The following is a 20,573-nucleotide window of genomic DNA, read 5'->3' as shown; positions in this document are numbered from 1 at the left end:
TATGTTACAGCAATGGCGTGTTAGTGTCAGCTGCCACTGTCATTATCATTTAATGACATCGAAGTCAAATCTCTTTAAAACCGTTAATATGACTAGTTCATTTAACTTGTCAATGTTGTTAGATCTTATAATTAATCACTATTCAATGATCGATAATAATTCTGACTCCATAGTCATAATTATTATTATGGAAAGTTATTTATCATAATTTTAAATATTGGAGACTAGATAACAATAAATATTAAAGTAATCTTTGACACTCGTTCTTATGACTCTGTTTGACTCTGTGGTCTATTCGGGTTCGGTCGTGGAACGAGTACCCGAAATGTTACGAAGCTTGTTTATTACAAATTCTGGTTGTTATAAATACAGGAACTGATTGGTGCGAGCCTCAGTTCGATTGAGCGGTCGAACCAAGCAGAAGCCTTTAAAGTGTAGACTCTAATGTCGAAATTAAATGGCAGATGCCAACAAACTAATCTATGACACCAGTATTACTGACGTCATTATCTTCAATAATTTAATGACAGCTTTAATTAATCTGGATTCGTTATTTACAGGCCCTTTACGCCGACAGCAGCGGCGGGATCACACATCTCCAAGAGACTTCGGGAGAGCTGATCCATACGTTAGTGACGTGTAGAGTTTCGGTACGCGATTGACGTGCCGAAATATCGCAACTACACTTTGGACCAAGCGAGCCGTTACGCAGAGTATGCTACAATGGCACGGACGTTTTTTTAAGAGGATTCGACCATATGCTACCGACGCCGACGCCGAGGTAATGGTTGCGGTGATCACAGGTATTTACCCTGAGTTTTTTCGATCTGAGTAACTGAGAATTACCTCCGATTCACTAAATAAATTCTTATCAGTTCTTATAATATTTCGTAGGCGTAAAATCGAAAGTAGAGTAAATATAATGATATAACAAAGATCCCGTGTTATGGTATCTTCAAAATATCAATTCGTTCGTTTCACTTTCTTAAACCGGGTCGTTTGTCGTTGTCGTGTTACCGGGACTGCAAAGTGAGAAATTCGTCTAAGCATAACGTTATTTCGTCATAATTCAGTAACAACAATACCGGTTTTCATGGCACAGTTTATTAAATGAGATTTCTGCCGTTGTGTGGGTCATCTAGAGTAAAATTGCTACTACCGTCAAAATGACGAATGTAACTCGCTAAATTAAACTATTAAGTATTGTTCATTTATTAAACTTACTACAACAAAATATGTAATTAATTGTTCAAAGAAAGTTATAAGACTTTTTAAAACTATTAAAATTGTCAATTAATTCGAGAAAGTCATAATAAGATATGAATTTTATGAATCGAGAAAAAGAACGGGACGAACCAACTTTGCGTTGATCTTTGCGTGTTGAATTCAAGTGCGGTTAGAGATATTAGCAGACCAAATTTAGAGATTAGGCAGAGCCCGATATTACAGATGCTTAGATATAGCATCTGGCTTTCACGGAATTCCCTAATCAGATGACACTATTAAAAAAAAAACAGCTTTTGTGTTTAATATTTACGTATGTCTTTCGGTAAATTTATGTATTTTTACTTTTCGTCATCGCTGAAAGTGAAAAGAGAATTTTATATCGGTCATTATAAACATTCTCTAATATTTTGCACATATGGCAAAGTAAAATCCAAATCAAAGTTGTAAATATAAATTTGATCATTCAAATATTGGGAGACGTTAACTGCTCACAAAAAAAAATTAAATTTGATTTGAGTGGTTTAGTTACTAATTCTTTTTGGGAAAAGGGATTCTCTTCTTTCATATAAAATCCCAGATGCTCTTGTATCTCTGTCTTTTAATAAATTTGGGAAATGTATTAAAAAGAGGAGCTGTGTAAAAAGGCTTACTATAAAGTCGGCGATTGTCTAGTTGATGAAAGGTCCTAGGACTAGTGCTGGGCAGGCTACTTCTGATTAATTTGCTATGAGCGTTGTAATATTGTTTGATGACTTTTTTTATTTTAAAAGAGTACCAAGAATTTTTTACGTCGGCTTTTTCTCTCGGCCTACACCCTGTCTTCTTTGCCAATGAGTAGGGATGCCTACAAGTTCGAATTTAATGACGTGGAAAAAGTGATATCTTGACGATCTTATGTTCCAAAATAAACGTATTTTATTTTAATTTTATTCATAGTTGTCATGACAAATATCAACTTTGTATGAATACTCAATCCAAAACGCTTTCTCTTCAGCTCAGTTACATTCTACACATCAAAATGCAGTGATTTTTGTCTACCGTACGTTGCGTATTCGTTCTACCCACTTTTCGTTGTTATTCTATTTTGTTGGGTTTGGCCCATTACTTAAAACTAATTGTGCATTTTATATCAACCATCATAAGCGAAACATTCCATACGTTACAGATATGAGTAATTAAGATTTGAATTTAAGTTATAAATGTAACTGTAAAAGTAATTGTAAAATTAAACCTTCTAATATTTTTGACGAACATCAGGTGCATGAATGTAATTTGATGTGAATAACTAATGTGATAATAGTGTGATGACAAAAAAAATATCATGTATTTTTGTGATACCATTTTACTGTGGGTTTTAATTTTTAATATTTATTTTTTTAAAGAGAACCGGTATCGGTATATTCTGTCATTAGACTGCTTTTGAGAAGAACTGCTTTATAATTCTTAGTCTAGATGTCAGCAGGCCGAGGCGGTTTACATGTTGTGGTTGGTTGAGTAACCAATTCGAGCAATTTTTCGAACGCCATGAGTTTATACTTCAGTCGAATTGACCGTATCGGCGGAAGATTTGTCGGAGAGTTTTATGTGAGGAGGCCTCGACCTCTTCTACTGACGTTTTTGGATCTAGGTAATTGCATTGAATTACTGAATAACTAATCTAATTAAAGGTAATAATTATTTTATGTATATGCATTGACATGTTTATGAAAAAATAAAAATGTGTTTTACCTATCCAATATCCTTCCTAAAACGCTGGCTGGCCACCATGCGTATCCTTGATCCTGGTCTTGTTGGCTGAACCCAGGATGGGTGATGCCTTGTGTGGGCTAGATCTCTAAATGAGTGATGCCTTGTGTGTGTGGGCTAGATCTCTAAATGAGTGATGCTTTGTGTGTGGGCTAGATCTCGTAATGAGTGATGCCTTGTGTTTTCCTATCCAATATCCTTCCTAAAACGCTGGCTGGCCACCATGCGTATCCTTGATCCTGGTCTTGTTGGCTGAACCCAGGATGGGTGATGCGTTACGTGTTGGCTAGATCTCGTCATGAGTGATGCCTTGTTTAAAGTTGTTGCAATCTAAAACAGCGCAAGGGACGCGCTGGAGTCAGTATGGCCGTATCGGCGCAAATTTATATATTGTTACGAAAAATATTAATAATGTTTGGGATTCGTATTTTATGATAGTCTGTAGTAATTTTATATTCTTTATTATTTATGTTACAGCAATGGCGTGTTAGTGTCAGCTGCCACTGTCATTATCATTTAATGACATCGAAGTCAAATCTCTTTAAAACCGTTAATATGACTAGTTCATTTAACTTGTCAATGTTGTTAGATCTTATAATTAATCACTATTCAATGATCGATAATAATTCTGACTCCATAGTCATAATTATTATTATGGAAAGTTATTTATCATAATTTTAAATATTGGAGACTAGATAACAATAAATATTAAAGTAATCTTTGACACTCGTTCTTATGACTCTGTTTGACTCTGTGGTCTATTCGGGTTCGGTCGTGGAACGAGTACCCGAAATGTTACGAAGCTTGTTTATTACAAATTCTGGTTGTTATAAATACAGGAACTGATTGGTGCGAGCCTCAGTTCGATTGAGCGGTCGAACCAAGCAGAAGCCTTTAAAGTGTAGACTCTAATGTCGAAATTAAATGGCAGATGCCAACAAACTAATCTATGACACCAGTATTACTGACGTCATTATCTTCAATAATTTAATGACAGCTTTAATTAATCTGGATTCGTTATTTACAGGCCCTTCGCGCCGACATACCCTTTTATATTTTACTTAGATACAAATTATAAACTGTATGTTGTAATAATCTAATATTTTTTGTTATTAATTATATTATTGGAAGTAATCCCGTTTTGCATTAGTTTTAATTTTTAGTAATTATGCAATTGATGGAGACATTATTATAATTGTGTTATATAACGGTAACTTCTTACGTCAAAAATAATAGCATTTACTTGATTAACGACGAGTGCGAAACGTCTGTCATAGAATTTTTTTATTAATCTTCCTTTTAGCTTTAGCCCTTAGCTTACATGATTTTCGATATAATACTTAGCTATTAATATTTATGGTTATGTTCCTGGTTCTAGACACATAATACAAAGTAAATATTGTCTTCACTCGAGTATGTACCCTAAGATTAGTTAAGTTACATTACAGATATAATCAAAAACGCAAACTTTTGCAATAATTGCATACTTGAAGCCAACTTGAGCCCTTTAGTTTCTCTTTCACATATAAATTATAATTTAAAATATAAGCACCTGGATTGCCGGCAGCTTTGCTCGGTATTTTTTATAAATTGTGTTTTTTGGAAATTATATTATTTCAGTACGAATTACATACTAATAAAATGATGAAATATGAATAATATTTTTCGATCTTACCGACAGAATAAAATGACATTTTCTAGAAATGATTCCTAGCTAGATCGTTTTATCGCCCCCGAAACTAAAATGATCATGAAAATCGTTGGAGCCGATTCCGAGATTCCAATTCATGTATATATATATATATATAATAGCTATTTTCTCAGCCACAATGATATCCTGGGAAAGAATAATGTGGTGGTTTTCCGTTGCCTTCCACATCGCTGTTTGCCGGTGTTGCCAACAATAAGACTGACGACTGAACACGCTTACTAAGCTCCCACTCGTTCAGTCTACCACCTACGCAGCTGCCCGTAGTTGAAGGATAATGCTTATTTACTGGCGGCATTGACTCGCCATGTCGCAACGTTTTCACTGGATCTTTGTAGTATTTCCTGGAAGAGCCTCACCTAAGGGCTCCCCACTACACCCTCTAACGCTGCCGGTGTGTGGTCTTGGATTTTACGGTCGTTCCACTATCCGCCACCTGACCCCCACTTAGATTTATGAACCCTTAAATATGCCAAGTTAGTTTTTTTAAGGCAGCGACGCAACTGCTGCTGCTACATGTATGTTACGACTTATGATTGAACATTCTTCTGAGGTATAATTTTCTTAACTGTGATGTAAGTATATTTTTTTTAAAACAATCAAATAGATAAGTGGTAAGTACCATACAGAATTTTGTATAGGTATAGAAAAAAAAATCAAAATAGATTTAATTTTAGAATTTACTTAGATTCAAGATTGTTCTATCATCGAAACCTCACAATTCTTTTTTGTTTCCATTAGTCAAAATAAATGTATTTACCTACATACATATTTTCAACGTAAACTAAACTATCCTTGCAAAATCTATCAATCTATCTACATATAAATTATTAGACTACGAAATACTTACATATATAACATCATATAAACAAAAATGATGTAATAATAATGAAAGCGAAATAAGAAACCCGTGAAGAATCTATAGCACTTAAACTGCCGAATTGCAAAATTACATCTCCAATCACAGAACACTGCTTCATTAACGAGTTAACGACACGAGTCAGTGTGAAACAACATCGTGAATTGAACGCGTGTGTCGGAATTTTGAAGTGTTTGAATTTGGAATTCGTGAATTTGGGAAATATGTCGTGTCCAATGAGGTATGTATCAATTTTTTTGAATATCAGAAAATTAACAGTTTTACATATTCTTTTTAATTTTTAACATATTTTGTAGGTATTTTAAAAAATAACGATCCTTTGATCATGCTGTAGAGTGTACAGAATTCAAGTCTTAGTAAATAAAAAATAACAGCAAGATAAATCAAAACGTGTTTATGACAGGCCATGGGGCATACAGCTACTCTGGAAAATGAACCTAATTTGATTCGTATTATTAAAGAAATCGTTGTTTTTTAATTAAATAGATATCTAAGATAAAGTTAAATAATATTCCTGTTATAAAATGATAGACATAGAATATTCAAGAGTGACATAAACAAACTGATAAATGTTATGTTAAATCTTACTTTTTCGTTAATAGTTAATACAGCTATTTTATTGTGTTGTTCGGTACAAACTCTTTACCACCAACGTACTTAAAACCTCCGTGGCATAAACATGATAATATGTCAGCCATCTACCCGAAAAATTCTATGCTGGGGTTCTCACATGAATATAACAGATCTCTCTCTCTTTAGTCGGCAGCTCATGTCTGAGCGTCGTGGTCAGCAACGAAGCATCTAGAGCGGACTAACTAAATATAACACGAAAATATAACAGATATTCATAAATATATTATACGATATTTTTAGGAATTGATAGTACTATGATGATGATTAAAGTAATAATTGTCTTTGAAACTAAAAATGAAATACTATATTCAAGTGTTTATATATAATAACTCCGCATGTGATTCCTCAACACATGAATAGTTTCATGTTACGGGCTAATTGATTGGAAGTTGCATGAATTTGGCTGGCGCTGCTTTTTAAATTCCATGTAAATTTACACGTGTATATCCTTTCTATAATATATTTTTAAAAGTACTGATTGTCCTCATTTTAACTTGTGTGATGTGTGAGAAAGATAACTTGCCTAGAAAACAAGCATCTTTAATATAGAAAAGCGCCAACTGAAGCATCTAAACTGAATCAAAATAACTTATTCAGTGGACTGAAAAAATATGGTATTTTACGGGTATTCATTACATTGCTACCTAATTCATTCTGTCAGCCTAAACCACACATCAATCTCATTACCTTGACTGTTATATTACATGTTAACCATTAGACTTACAAGTATACATACTTCGCAGCCAACTAATTTAATAAGTCGTTTAATCAACAGACTTCTATCTTAACTAAACGCCGTTTAACTAGCGGCCGGAAAGATAGAAACTCAAAATAAGTTTAGTCATTACCAAGTACCTACCCATGAATGTCAACAGAGAGATGTTAAATTGATTCTAAATTGACATTTACTATCAGTTCGCAAGTCAAGGGCGTAGAGCGGGCAAGAAGAACTAGCAAGAAACTCTTCGCCACTCTTTTTAATCGCCAAGTTTTACAGAGCAGCCATAACTATTTGAACTGGAGCAAAATAATCCCATTGATATATCCCAAATCCCATTTTATAATTAATGTATTTAATATTGTATGCGTTATGAATTTTTAACAACATTTATTAAGGTGAATATGAAAATAACTACAGTTATAATTCGGGTAGGTTTCGTTTCTTGAACCGGTTGATAAATTAACTGGTTAACCCGTTTCGGGTGTGTCAAAGGCTTTTATTGCAATTGCATAACATACACAAATAACAATAAAAATGTATTTTTAGTGGATTTAAACTGGTTCTTGGTCATTAGCTAAAAGCATGTTACAAATTCAGTCTCGCCAGTTTGTCTCTCAGAATTTAATTTATACATGAATGATTAAATCACGCAGCACGGTCAATGTTTATTACTTTTCTTATTAATGTCGTGGATGATAACGTTTTTTATATAATTTAATTGAAGTTTCTTTATTGGTGTTGGAAAAAAAAATACCGTCACATTTTTCGGTTACGCGTCGTATTTTTCTGTTACGCGCCATCTTAAAAAATATACTTATATAATTTAAAGAAAACACTTTTTTAACGGATTGAAGTTATGTATTATTGTAAACTTATAATTATTTAAACATAATTTTAAATTACGTTTCGACGACTTTATTACGTCGTTAGATTACGACGTTTCGCGTGCTTTACAGCGTGCGTGGTCACGGTGACTGAAGACAAAAGGAAAAAGATGTAGGGTTTCTGTAGAAATTGCTCACGGTGTCCTCCATTTTTGCGGATTGTTTGTGTTGAGATTTTAATTCGGATATTATTGGATCCCAGGTGTTTGATAAATTTAGACCGTCCTCTCTATTGAAATATATATTCAACAGATAATACAACATTTTCTACAGCTGTGATACTTTTTTGACATTTTTGACAACAATTCTTGACGAAACTAGTGGTCTAAATATTAAAATACTAGAATATACAAATTGAACATAGTTATCGATTTCCATGCCACCTAGACCTTTACGATGTCGAATTTAGGTGTTGGTGTGCGCGCGCATCGTAAAAATTCACTCTCATCATTTTTCTTCATCGCGCCAAAGAAGTATAACTTCAATAAAAATAATTTAAAAGAAATTTAAAATTAACGATGGCAGCATTTCCTTGCTGCGTTCCGATACTCGTCGTTGAGCGAGGAAAGCACCAGGTCTAGGTATTATCTACGAGCTTCCAACTAAAATCTTTAATTATCGCCTGTGCACTATAACCTCACGGCCCAAGAGTCTACTTCGAACTAAATCGACTTGAGCAAAGACTTGCCCTCTCGCCCAGTGTTATTGGTTGTCCGAGAAACAATTATATAATTAATCACAATATATATAAAAAAAACTTAAATTATCATACACGCGTCACTCTCAAACTGGTTCGAACCAGTTTTAATTTGATATTATTTCGGTGACTCCAGATTTTCAAATACTAGAAATAATAATTTTGATGTAAGCTTCTTTAATTTTTAAACATTGATTTGATAGAGGACGATAAACTTTCTGAGCTTATAACATATGTGGGTCCATTAATCGCTTGGGATTGTTATTAAAAAGAGTGGCGAAGAGTTTCCTGCCAGTTTTTCATGTCCGCTCTACGCCTTTGCCTTTATCAATTTAACATCTATTCTGTTGGCGTTCATAAGTGTACTTGGTTACCAATATTAATAGTTATTTTGTGTTTAAGTTTGAATCCACAGAGGCGAAATTATAACTCGCTACTATAAGGAGGATTTTTAAATTTCAGATCAGCGTTGGAAGATATAGGGCAGGATGGCAGCCATCTGGGAAATGAAGCTGGGATGCTGTATGGGGAATACCTCATGCTGGACAAGCTGCTCAGTGCCCAGCGCATGCTCAGTGCTGAGTCCTCGAAACCTGTTCACGATGAGCACTTATTTATCGTGACTCATCAAGGTACAGTACGAGAGATTGGTTCTCCATTTTATCTGCATCATTGCAGCTTTCTCCTCAATCGTAATTGAGATGATATTTTTTTTGGTTATAATAAGCGACATGTCGTTGTAAGGGAATTTATTATATCCGACTTTTTTATAATTTTATATGAAAACAAAACTACGTAGTATATACGTCATATTAAGCGGTTGGAAAATATTGGCGGAGGAAATATAAACGGATTCTACGGTACTTGCAATATTTTGCTGAAAATTCACGCTCCCGCGACTTGCTGTTTAATATTTTAATAATAATTATACTATTATTATAATAATAGATTCAAGAGACCAATACCCCCTAGGATTGCCCCCTCCCCAAAAAACACAACATACAGAAACAAGACAATACACACGAAAACAACGGAAAAGAAATAAATGTCAAAAAATATAAGAGAAAGCAACGCTTAACACCAGGACTCTAAGAACAGACGAATCTTTACAAGAACTGGAATATGCCTTAGGTTTTATAAAGTGGGACATTATTGTCCTAAGCGAAGTGAGAAGAATGGGAGAAAAGATTGAACAACATGAAAACTACATATTATACCATATAGGAACCACACCAGGCCTACACGGTGTAGGTTTCCTTATTAAAAAATGCTACAGTCAATACATACACTATACAGTCCTTCATTGGAATATCAGAACGAATTGCACAACTAAATATCAACTTGCCTGGGTATGCAACTGTGTCAATAATTCAAGTATATGCACCGACAGAGCTGACACCAAAAGACATAAAGGATAATTTCTACGAAGACCTGGACAGGACTCTGGAAGATGCACACAAGGCAATCATACTGATGGGAGATTTCAATGGCCAGATTGGTAAAAGATTAACAAACGAAAATAACATACTAGGCCAATTCAGCACAGGAAAAAGAAATGATAACGGACAAAGACTAATACACCTGGCACAGGCACATAACCTTAGGATATTAAATAGTTTATATAAGAAAAACAAAAATAAAAAATGGACCTGGATTTCTCCAGACGGGAACGTGAAAAATGAGATTGATTTCATATTGTCAAATAAACCTAAATTCTTCAAGGGTGGGAAAGCCTAGGGGAGGCCTATGCCAAAAGGCAAACTGATACCGAAAATTGAAATAAATCTAATGTATATTTGTATCAGGTTAATCAGTAATAAAGGCTATTTTTATTTTTATTTTATAATAATATATTTAATAAACAAATTAACAATTTTAATTTATTACTTTTAATATGTAAAAATTATTCTAATAAAATAATTAACCTTAAAATGTAATAACTAAAATATGTTATTAAAAGTCCTTTTAGGCAAGGTTCCGAAGATACTGGCAGCGTTCCCTCTTTGAATAGCTAGACTAATTCTTTGTGCGAGGTAGCTGCCAGCTCTTCGTTCTCCTGTGATGTCGACTAACCTTTTTGATTATTCCCTAAAAAGCCTTATAGCGCTAGGACCCCACGGACCAAGGGTCTCGACACCGAATGGAACAACATCATATTCGGAGCCTAGAGCCCTGTATTTTCATGCTTTAGCTTTTTCAGCCGCATCAGCTCTATTGTTGGTTCCATCTAGATGGGAAGAGGCCAGTGTGTCTGAACAGGTTGCATCCCATACAGGAAAATAAGCCTATAATTAGTATTCTGTCAATTTAATTGTTGACGCAAAAATCAACATTTATAAAAGCTACATTTGAAATTGATTTTCCTATAGTTTTTTCATTATCTCTTCGTGTTTGTAATGTTTGCCTATCAGATTAAATTTTTATTGTACCAATGAATCAGTGTGCCGAGCGTTGGCAATCCTTTATAAATAGATAAATATATTTATATATATATATATATTTATATATAGATGATAGCAGATGGACTTTATAGACAACTATAATGGAGATGTCGCACAAAATAAAAATATGATATTCCGATAATAAGAAGAAATAAATACAGAACAAAAATCTAATTTGTATATATAACTTTAGTAATTTATTATTATTATAAAACGTTTTAAAAAAACAATTCTCAAACCATTTTTATCGTCATGCGACGAGATTGGAATTTGATTTAAATATGAACTTACGATACAAGATAACGTTACTGGAAAATTAAGTGATTCCGTTGAAAGGTTTGCTTTATAGGTAACTAGCAGACTCGGCCAAGCGTTGCTGTGGCTAAGGTTTTTGTTATATTACATAGTAGTAAACTATTCAAGGGAAACGGTAGGAGAACATTTGTGAAAGGTAGCTTATGTGAAACGTTGGTACTTTTAACACAGCGCCATCTGTTAGAATTGTATCAAATAATAAACAAATTTTTGCAATAATATAAAATTGCGGGTATAAATTATGATGTAAGCTATCCTCTTAAGTTAGATCAAACTGCACACGGTGTGCAAATTTGATTGATATCGGTTCGGTAGTTTAGGAGTCCATCGCGGACAAACAACGTTACACATGATTTATATATATTAAGATATGCAGATTTCATGTGTCACAGAACTTAAATTTTGTTGAATAATAAACCAGTCTATGATATGGATACGTCATTCAACTTATAATATATTAATTATATACACATATGTTTAAGTTCATCAACCTGTCCCATGTGCTTGCTCAAGAATAGAATGACTGTTTGATATATGAAATGCATATTTTAAACTAATCTGGTCGTCTGGGATGTATAAACATATATAATAAAGTTCACCATCTGTAGATGTTACGTGTTATTCTAAAATATATGATAATTATTAATTAATTCTCATAATTGTTGCACTTTTAAAACTTAAACAAATAAAATATTTGTATAAATTTTACTGGTAATTTTTTCTTAATAGCAAAATAACGGATTAATAATACTTTTTTTTAATTAATTAAACTATCAAGCTCTTGATACGTTATGTTTATTCTGTTATATTCGCATAGCATTATAAAGAGAGGTGCCTCAACTCCTAAGTTGGTTTTTGTAGACGGAATTTGTAAAATTCTGCTGATATTGAACTGAAACTCAATCTCAAAAATATCTTTATTCATATAAGTAAACATGTACACTTATGAACGTCAAAAAAATTAAATTAATTGTAAATTTACATTTAAAACCAGTTCGCAAGTCAAGGGCGTAGAGCGGGTAAGAAGCTTGAGCTTTGGGAATTAATAAGTTAACAATTAAAAGAAATGGGGGATACCCATATGGGGATATGAGGAGTACTTTGTACAATACTTTGCTTCATATTTTTCTATTAGAGAAATTGGTACCTATCATTTTTTGTATGATCCTAGTTTTTTAATCATCAAAATCATCTATATATAATATCTTTGTGGTATAAACGTGTTAAATGTTTGGAGTATATAATATATCTTTTAATATATTCCAGCTTACGAGTTGTGGTTCAAGCAAATAATCTTCGAGGTGGACTCTGTGAGATCTATGCTGAATGTGGAAGGTCTGGATGAGGGTCACACCATGGAAATCCTCAAGAGAATGAACAGAGTAGTTCTTATATTAAAGGTAAAAAGTATTTATATTTAACTGTCACTAATTATATTATGTGGGAAATAAACTATTGTCTTTGGTTGCGATTACAAATTTAAATACTTTTGTAACCGTAATTTTTTTTTTCCAGTAAGTTTTCCTATCTTAACAGTTACAACTAATGCGATAGAATTCCATAATATTACCCACACCAACTAACCTACATACAAATATTAAAAAATTAAACTTAATTCCTAAATCTTATAACTAACAATATAGAAAATGTGGCAATTACAAACTCCGTGCCTATGTAATGGCAACATTTGATTAAATATTTATTATTATTTAATTAATTAATTATTATTAATAAATTTATTAATTAATCTTGTAAGTTGTAGTCCTCTGTCAACTTGATATGGCAGTCTCTCTGACCGCGATTGATTATAATATTGTTTAATAATTCACTTTTTTAACCGATAAGCTAAACGCAATACCGTACGTACGTAATTAAATACGTGGCTTTAAAAGATATACGTAATTTCAGGGATGTAATGACAGCGTATGCATCTCCTTTACGTAACTTTAAACATTGGTTGATAAATTTTTGTTACAATCGATTATTCAGGATAGCTACCAAGTGACATTGTGAAGTCATTGATTTGTAACTGCGATCAACTGTAGTAAAAGACACTCTCTGCTTTTTTAACATCATACGAGTTTTAGTTTCTACTTTAAGAGATAAAATAAATAGTAAACGTTGTAATGAAAAAATATGGTATACACAATAAAAATATAAATCTATAATATTGTACAACATATTTAGTTCTATAATCATAAGTTTCCACAGCGTACGCGATGTCAGTTTTTTTTGGTTAATTCTTTCTTGGGAATTAATGAATACTATTGCATATTCATTAAATGTAATATAGCTTTTGTCAGTTCTGACTGATCTTCACTGCAACATGCAGCTTTCTAAGACTGAAAGAATTTTTGAAACCGGTTCAGTAGTTTTTGTGTAATCTACACTAATATTATAAAGAGGAAAACTTTGTTTGTTTGTAATGAATAGGCTCATAAACTACTGGACCGATTTTAAAAATTCTTTCACCATTCGAAAGCTACATTATCCACGAAAAATATAGGCTATGTTTAATTTTGAACAAAAATAGGGTTCCGTAAGATATTAGGGTTTTTCGGACACTAGGTGTAAAAAATCAACCAAAAAAGTTACTTATTTTGCGTACCCTGCCTAAACTATTAAAGATAGAACCATAAAATGTTCTAAGTAATTGTAGATCTTATAAATATCTACAAAAAAGTCCGCGACACACTATACCTATTTATGTCGAGTGAGGCACAATAACCATAAATGATATACATGGCAAAACGACGTTTGCCAGTTCAGCTAGTATAATATATAACAAGAACAACAACAAAATATCTTTATTCATCTAGGTAAACAAGTACACTTATGAACGTCAAAAAAAATATTAATTGTAAATTTACATTTACTACCAGTTCGCAAGTCAAGAGCCAAGTTTTTAATACAAATTGTTTGAACTGGAGCAATTCAATCCCAAGGATTAGGATCATTTAAGTATTCGTCACATTTATAAAAAAGCTGTATTAATTAATTTACTTTTAAGGAGGGCTTTGAATTTATTTAGTGATAATTCTCTAATTTCGCTTGGGTTTTTGTTGTAAAAACGAATACAATTTCCATATAAGGAGTGGCTTATCTTCTATATAATATATAGAATATAGAAATAGTACCACATTATAGTCGTACTTATGACATATTAACGGACCATAATAATTTCTACATATCACTTGCATAAGACAGGTTGAAGTAATATAATATTAAACATCGTACAATCAATAAATTTTGTATTAACAGCGAAGCCATTTATACATATATATCCGTTTTATAAAAAAAAACAATTTTATTTGTATGTTCATATTAAAGCGGTATTAAAACAAATTGGCGAAACTTGTTTCCTGAGAAAATTATTCCAATTCAAAAATCGTTAAAATGGGTGCTCCTCAATCTTTTAAACGTCCGTGAATCATTTTTAATATGTTTTCGTTACGTCTTCGTTTATCTAAACGTACGTTTCCGATGTCAAAAGTCAGAAGATAGCGGGCCTATTGGAGACAAATATTTTGATTTCATTTGTAGAATATAGCAATATTATTTGATTCATAAATTCTTAGATAATAATGTTTTAAGTAGCCATAGACAAGAGGCTACTTCTTCTAATACCATGATGTCATAATATAAGGACGCATTTGATTGCGCACTTTCCTCCGTGCATTTCTAAAGTAATTAATTTAATGTATTTAAAAATCAAGACAAAAAGCTTTTTTGTGACGAAAAAGACAGAGCAACTGTCTGATACGTATTAATACGAACGACTTGTATCCTGAGACCAAAATTCAGTACGGGCCGTGGCTTGCAAGAGCAGAGGCGGCCAAATATCAACGTACGACTCGTCAATGAGGTCGTTGGCTGTGCACCAATGGACTTTCTATGTGCGCATTTAACATTTGGTCGAACGGTGAAGGAAAACATCGTGAGGCAGCCAGCTTGTCTTAGACGCAAAAAATCGACGGCGTGTGTCAGGAGACTGATCACCTACTTGCCTTTCAAAAATGATCACAAACCAGATACAGAAATATAAAGCTCAGACCATTAAAGATTGTAATGCCACTCTTTTATTTTTTAGAACTATCTTCTAGATAATGTAGTTTTTGAATAGTTCAATAATTGTGTTAGAATTTTGGCATTTCTTTATACATACTATAATGCGCATTTAACATCGTGAGGAAACCGACATGTCTTATGCACTGGAGGCTGATCCTACATGCTTATTAGATTTAAAATGATCATGATACAGATTCAGAAATCTGAGGCCAAGACCTAAAGAGGTTGTAGCGCCACTGATTTATTTTATTAATTTATACCATAATGAGGGTACTTTGAAGAGTTAATGATCGCCCTTAATGCTAAGTCTGACTTCAGTACGTCAATATAGAGCTTTGACAATACTGAGATTTATTCGCTAGGTTGTTGAACGATATTTTGTATCATGTTTAATTGATAAACGAGTTTTTATATTTTCAGCTACTAGTAGATCAGGTAATGATCTTGGAGACAATGACACCTTTAGACTTCATGGATTTCAGGCAGTATTTGCGTCCAGCTTCGGGTTTCCAAAGTCTACAGTTTAGGCTTCTTGAGAATAAGGTAATATTATTTATTAAAGACTGAATAAACTAATGTCACAAAAATAAGATCCTAAAATTAATATACATACGCACGAAGGAACGAACTAACAAGAAAAAAATTGTCGACATGAAATGTGATTTTCACACAAATTTAGTTTTCGACTTTCTTTATACACTATTTATTTATTAACACTTCGTTGCATTAAAATAGGGCAACTGGCGGTCTTATCGCTTTCAAACGATCTCTTCCAGGCAACCACTATAAGAAAATAAAAATATAAGTAATAAATTCTCGAATGTGTCGTCGTCTACTTTGACGGCTATGACTGTATTAGTTTATGTAAAAGAATTTGCAAAAGCAATGCTTAAATACGAAAGCGGAAACAAAGGCTTGCAAATGTTATTTGTTTGTTTGTTTATAAGGCGGCCCATGTCCTTGTGTATTAATTTCTACTTAAATTGAACATTCAGCCATAAAATACCTAATATGTTATTTTCATTCCAGTTGGGTCTCAAACAAGCTCTGCGCGTAAAATACAATCAAAATTACCAAACAGTCTTCGGAGACGATCCGGAAGCTATGGAGGCTTTGAAAAAGTGAGTGAATTAAAACATTCGGCTTTATGAACGTTGCAAAATTTATAGAATTATTATATTCATATAAAAATATAAAAGAAACATGTGCCCAATTTAGTCCGTTGTTTTGTAATTAATAATATAAATTCTTTTAAATTATTAAATACCTACGTTTATTTAAGGATTAAATATTTGGTTCGTTAATAATTCCACCCGTTGTCGACGTCCGTTGTTCCACAACTGAGCGTTTTTAAGGCAGTATATCCGCGTACCACCACTATTCGGAACCAGCTGCCCTCCGCAGTATTTAACTAGTTGGTTCGGAAACTTAGGGTTCTTCAAGAAAATAGCGTTCCAATTATTAAAAGGCCAGCAACGCACGCGAGCCTTTGAGAGAGTTTATGTGCTGGTGGTATCACTTAATGCCAGCATGAATTGTTGTGTCAGTGTCTCATTAATGTAATTTTGTCATTTTTTATTATGAAACGGATTACTTGGTTTGCGATAAAATATATCGTGTATATTTCAGAATCATGTTCTATATACATTTTCGTCATAAAATAAATTCAAAGTGTCAAAAATTGGCTATATGGTTTTTTTTTCTAGCGAGTGAATATTTAAATCGTGTATCGAACTTTCAAATTGGATATATTTTTTCCATTATAAAAATGGAAAGAAACTATGTACTTTTTTGGAGTTAGGAGACCAGATGATGTTTGTTCTTCATATGTATATATTATGTTGTAACATGTAATAGAAAATTAACACGATTTAAACTAATGATTGCAATGATTGATTGCTTTCAGATCAGAAGAGGAGCCAGCTCTCTTAGCTTTAATCGAGCGATGGCTGGAGCGTACTCCCGGCTTGAACACGCACGGCTTCAATTTCTGGGGAAAATTCCAAGCTGTTGTTGACAAAGTTCTAGCTGAGGATATTGAAGAGGCCATGGTATGTTTTCAGAGACGAAACTTATATTTAAAAACGTAGATTTTGACATACATGAATTGTTGTATGTTTAGGTAGCCAACAGCGAGTTGCTCTCCTTTTCATTTAATTATCTATACTAATATTATAAAGAGGAAAGGTTTGATTTTTGTTTGTTTGTATGAATTGAATAGGCTCCGAAACTACTTGGCAGATTTGAAAAATTCTTTCACTGTTGGAAAGCTACATCATTCCTGAGTGACATAGGCTATATTTCATTTTCAAAAAAAATAGGCATCCTTACTAAAATTACGATAACATTAACATTTGTTTATTATTTGATACAATTCTAACAGATGGCGCTGAGTTAAAGGTAGTTTAGTTTAGGTCCGTGTCGTGGTACCAACGTTTCACATAAGTTCTCCTACGGTTTCCCTTGATTAATTTACTACTATGTAATATAACAAAAACCTTAGCCACAGCAACGCTTGGCCGAGTCTGCTAGTGTTCAATATTTATATTGTAATGTAACGAAGTGTAAATAAATAAATAATAAAATGCCTTCCCTAGTAAAAGTTATCATATATCTGTTATCTGTCATGGTCAAATACAAACATTTAATAAAGACGCTCAAAAAGTCGTGTAATAAAAAAATATATATTTTTTTTGTAAATTAGAAATGGCAAAATTGTCATCTTCCTATTATATACATAGTGGACCTTTGACAGAAAAAGTCGACAGCGTGTCGTGTATTAGATTGAATAATTATCATGATATTTATACAGAAATCTGAGGCACACACCTAAAAAACTTTTAGCACTATTATTTTTTATATAAATATTAATAGATATATAGATATGACAGTTTAAAAATAGTTCTAATTTAATTCTCAAAAAATCGTTTACTTTTAAACGATGTTGAGTTAAAAGAAAACACTTTTTACGGATTATAGTTATGTATTATTGTTGTAATTTAAACTTATAATTATTAAGACATAAATTTAAACCGACGTTTTGCGTGCTTTACAGCGTGCGTGGTCACGGTGACAAAGGTGTTAAATGTCACAAAGTATCACAGCTGTAGATGTTGAGTTTTTTTCTATTTTACTCTACAGGCTTTTTTTTATTTTAGCGAGAACCCCACGAAGACGTCCGCCGTCACCGTCTCCAAGATATTGAAAATCGTCGAGAAATCTATCGCTCCATTTTCGATCCTGCCGTCCATGATGCTCTAAGGTCTAGGGGAGAAAGAAGGTATCATCTTTTTTCTAATCCAATTTGATAATTAAAAAAGGTTGATCAAAATCTGCCCCTTAAAAAGGTACTTACGCTCCCGTTAGTTCAAAGGAACGCTTCGCTTTTTTGCTTTGCTTAGTTTGAAATCAATTTCCTTTAGTTTTTTTTAAATCTTTTCGTGTTTGTTATGTTTGTCGATGAGTGCTTGTTACATTAAATCTTTATTATATTTCTCTTATCTATTAGTGCGCCATATATTCACACTGTTTACATATATATATACGTGCTAATGTTAATATTTTGTTGGAATCAATATAATAAAACAATCCTCCAACTTATCGGAAAATTTCTTATACAGGTTGTCTCACAAGGCACTGCAGGGTGCCATCATGATAACTTTTTATCGCGATGAGCCCCGCTTTTCTCAACCCCATCAGCTCCTAACTCTGCTTATGGATATGGACAGTCTTATCACCAAGTGGCGATGTGAGTATTTTTAGGGAAGAAGGATTTTTAACAAAACTGTCATATTTACACCAATATTAACAGATTACTTTTCAAACATATTTTATAAAATAAATAAAAAATAAAACATTTTTCCTTACAAAAATATTATTGTTTGAATTGACGTTTTTCCACTTACCGGCCTGGCAACGTCCCCCAGATATAACAATGGTGTCGTCAAACCGTCGACTGTTACATAACCAACATAGAGATTTCGCATTTTGGTTTCCATTAAAAGAGACTGAAGAATCAAGTCGTAGTTTGTTGGGTCGCAGAGAGTCAGAAGCCATGCTATTATATTATATATGCTTTTGTTACTGGTGATTGGAAAAACGTCCAATACAAAAAAATTATATAGGAAATGTTTTCTCTTAAATAATGTCCCTGAATCTGTAATAATTTTTTTCCCAGACAATCACGTGATAATGGTCCAGCGTATGATTGGCTCCCAGCAGCTTGGTACTGGTGGATCATCGGGGTACCAATACTTAAGATCTACTCTCAGGTAATCTAGAACTATTGCAAATAAATAATAATAATGTTAAAGAAGGCTTAGACATCAAAGACAATTTGTCTATGGCTTAATAGATACGGGCGAGGAGCTAACGCCCTCTTACAATTCCAGAGAGCACGGAATTGAATACATATTTGCCGGAGTATTAGTATGAGTCTTAGAAGAACTACAGCAGGAAATAAATTTGTTTGAAAAATTGTTTTTTTTTTACATTTCAGTGACCGCTACAAAGTTTTTCTGGACCTCTTCAATCTCTCTACTTTCCTTCTGCCTCGGTCTCTCATTCCACCTCTGGATGATGGTATGAAACGGGACTTAAACCTCACATGGGGAGAACCAGTTAAGGAAAATGAAAGAAGCAGTCAAAATGGCTTAGAAAATTCAAATTTATAGGTTTTTCTATATAACAGTCTGTATAACAAATATATTACAAAACCATTAAAGGAATTATCAATAGGGTATTACAAACCTTGTCAATTAAATTTTTTAATATTATTGTTTTTGACGTAATGAAATCGAAATCAAAAAAAATATTTTCCCCCGAAAACAACCGCAATGACGTCATTCAAGGAGCCGATGTCAATCTGAGAAATGTCAAGTGTCATGAAGTTGTCAAATAAAGATGGATGGCAATGCATAGTGCATTATTACTGTAAACTACACAAATGACATTAACTAAATACAGATAACATCAAGTGACATCATTACTGTTTGTAACTGATTAATAGTTTCAAAACTGGAAAACATTAATATAAAAATTAAATTGAATTGTACGAACATTAAAAATACCCAATTAAAAGTTATTTGTCCAACATCTATGGCTGTTTTTTATAGAATGTTTATATGGAGTCTGTGCGGATTTTACCAAGAATTTTAGTAAATTATAGAGAGTTCCTAGTATAGTACGTATAAAAAGATATTTTGTCGATAGATAAAAATTTATTAGACAATTGTACCTTACAAATAGTTATAC

The 20,573-nt window shown here is 32.9% G+C and overlaps 1 protein-coding gene across 1 annotated transcript; it reads left to right on the top strand.

Annotated features, from left to right (window-relative positions):
- The first annotated feature begins 5,648 nt into the window (after nucleotides 1–5,648).
- On the top strand, nucleotides 5,649–20,573 carry LOC110993115 (tryptophan 2,3-dioxygenase). The gene is made up of 10 exons (XM_022259228.2): nucleotides 5,649–5,781; nucleotides 8,959–9,128; nucleotides 12,519–12,652; nucleotides 15,741–15,863; nucleotides 16,350–16,441; nucleotides 17,227–17,371; nucleotides 18,479–18,600; nucleotides 18,941–19,068; nucleotides 19,498–19,591; nucleotides 19,819–20,573. The coding sequence occupies exons 1-10, from the start codon at nucleotides 5,765–5,767 to the stop codon at nucleotides 19,991–19,993; spliced, it is 1,200 nt and encodes a 399-aa protein (XP_022114920.1). The 5' UTR covers nucleotides 5,649–5,764; the 3' UTR covers nucleotides 19,994–20,573.

This window comes from Pieris rapae, chromosome 16, assembly GCF_905147795.1.
Source record: "Pieris rapae chromosome 16, ilPieRapa1.1, whole genome shotgun sequence".
NCBI lineage: Eukaryota > Metazoa > Arthropoda > Insecta > Lepidoptera > Pieridae > Pieris > Pieris rapae.
The sequence above is the reverse complement of the archived record's forward strand: the minus strand, read 5'-3'. Positions and strand labels throughout refer to the sequence as shown.

What these genes read in the sequence shown, in the direction of transcription:
- LOC110993115 (XM_022259228.2), top strand. An exon ending in GAGTAGTTCTTATATTAAAG is followed by an intron (nt 12,653 to 15,740) that starts GTAAAAAGTATT and finishes TTATATTTTCAG; the next exon opens with CTACTAGTAGATCAGGTAAT. An exon ending in AGGATATTGAAGAGGCCATG is followed by an intron (nt 17,372 to 18,478) that starts GTATGTTTTCAG and finishes TTTTTATTTTAG; the next exon opens with CGAGAACCCCACGAAGACGT.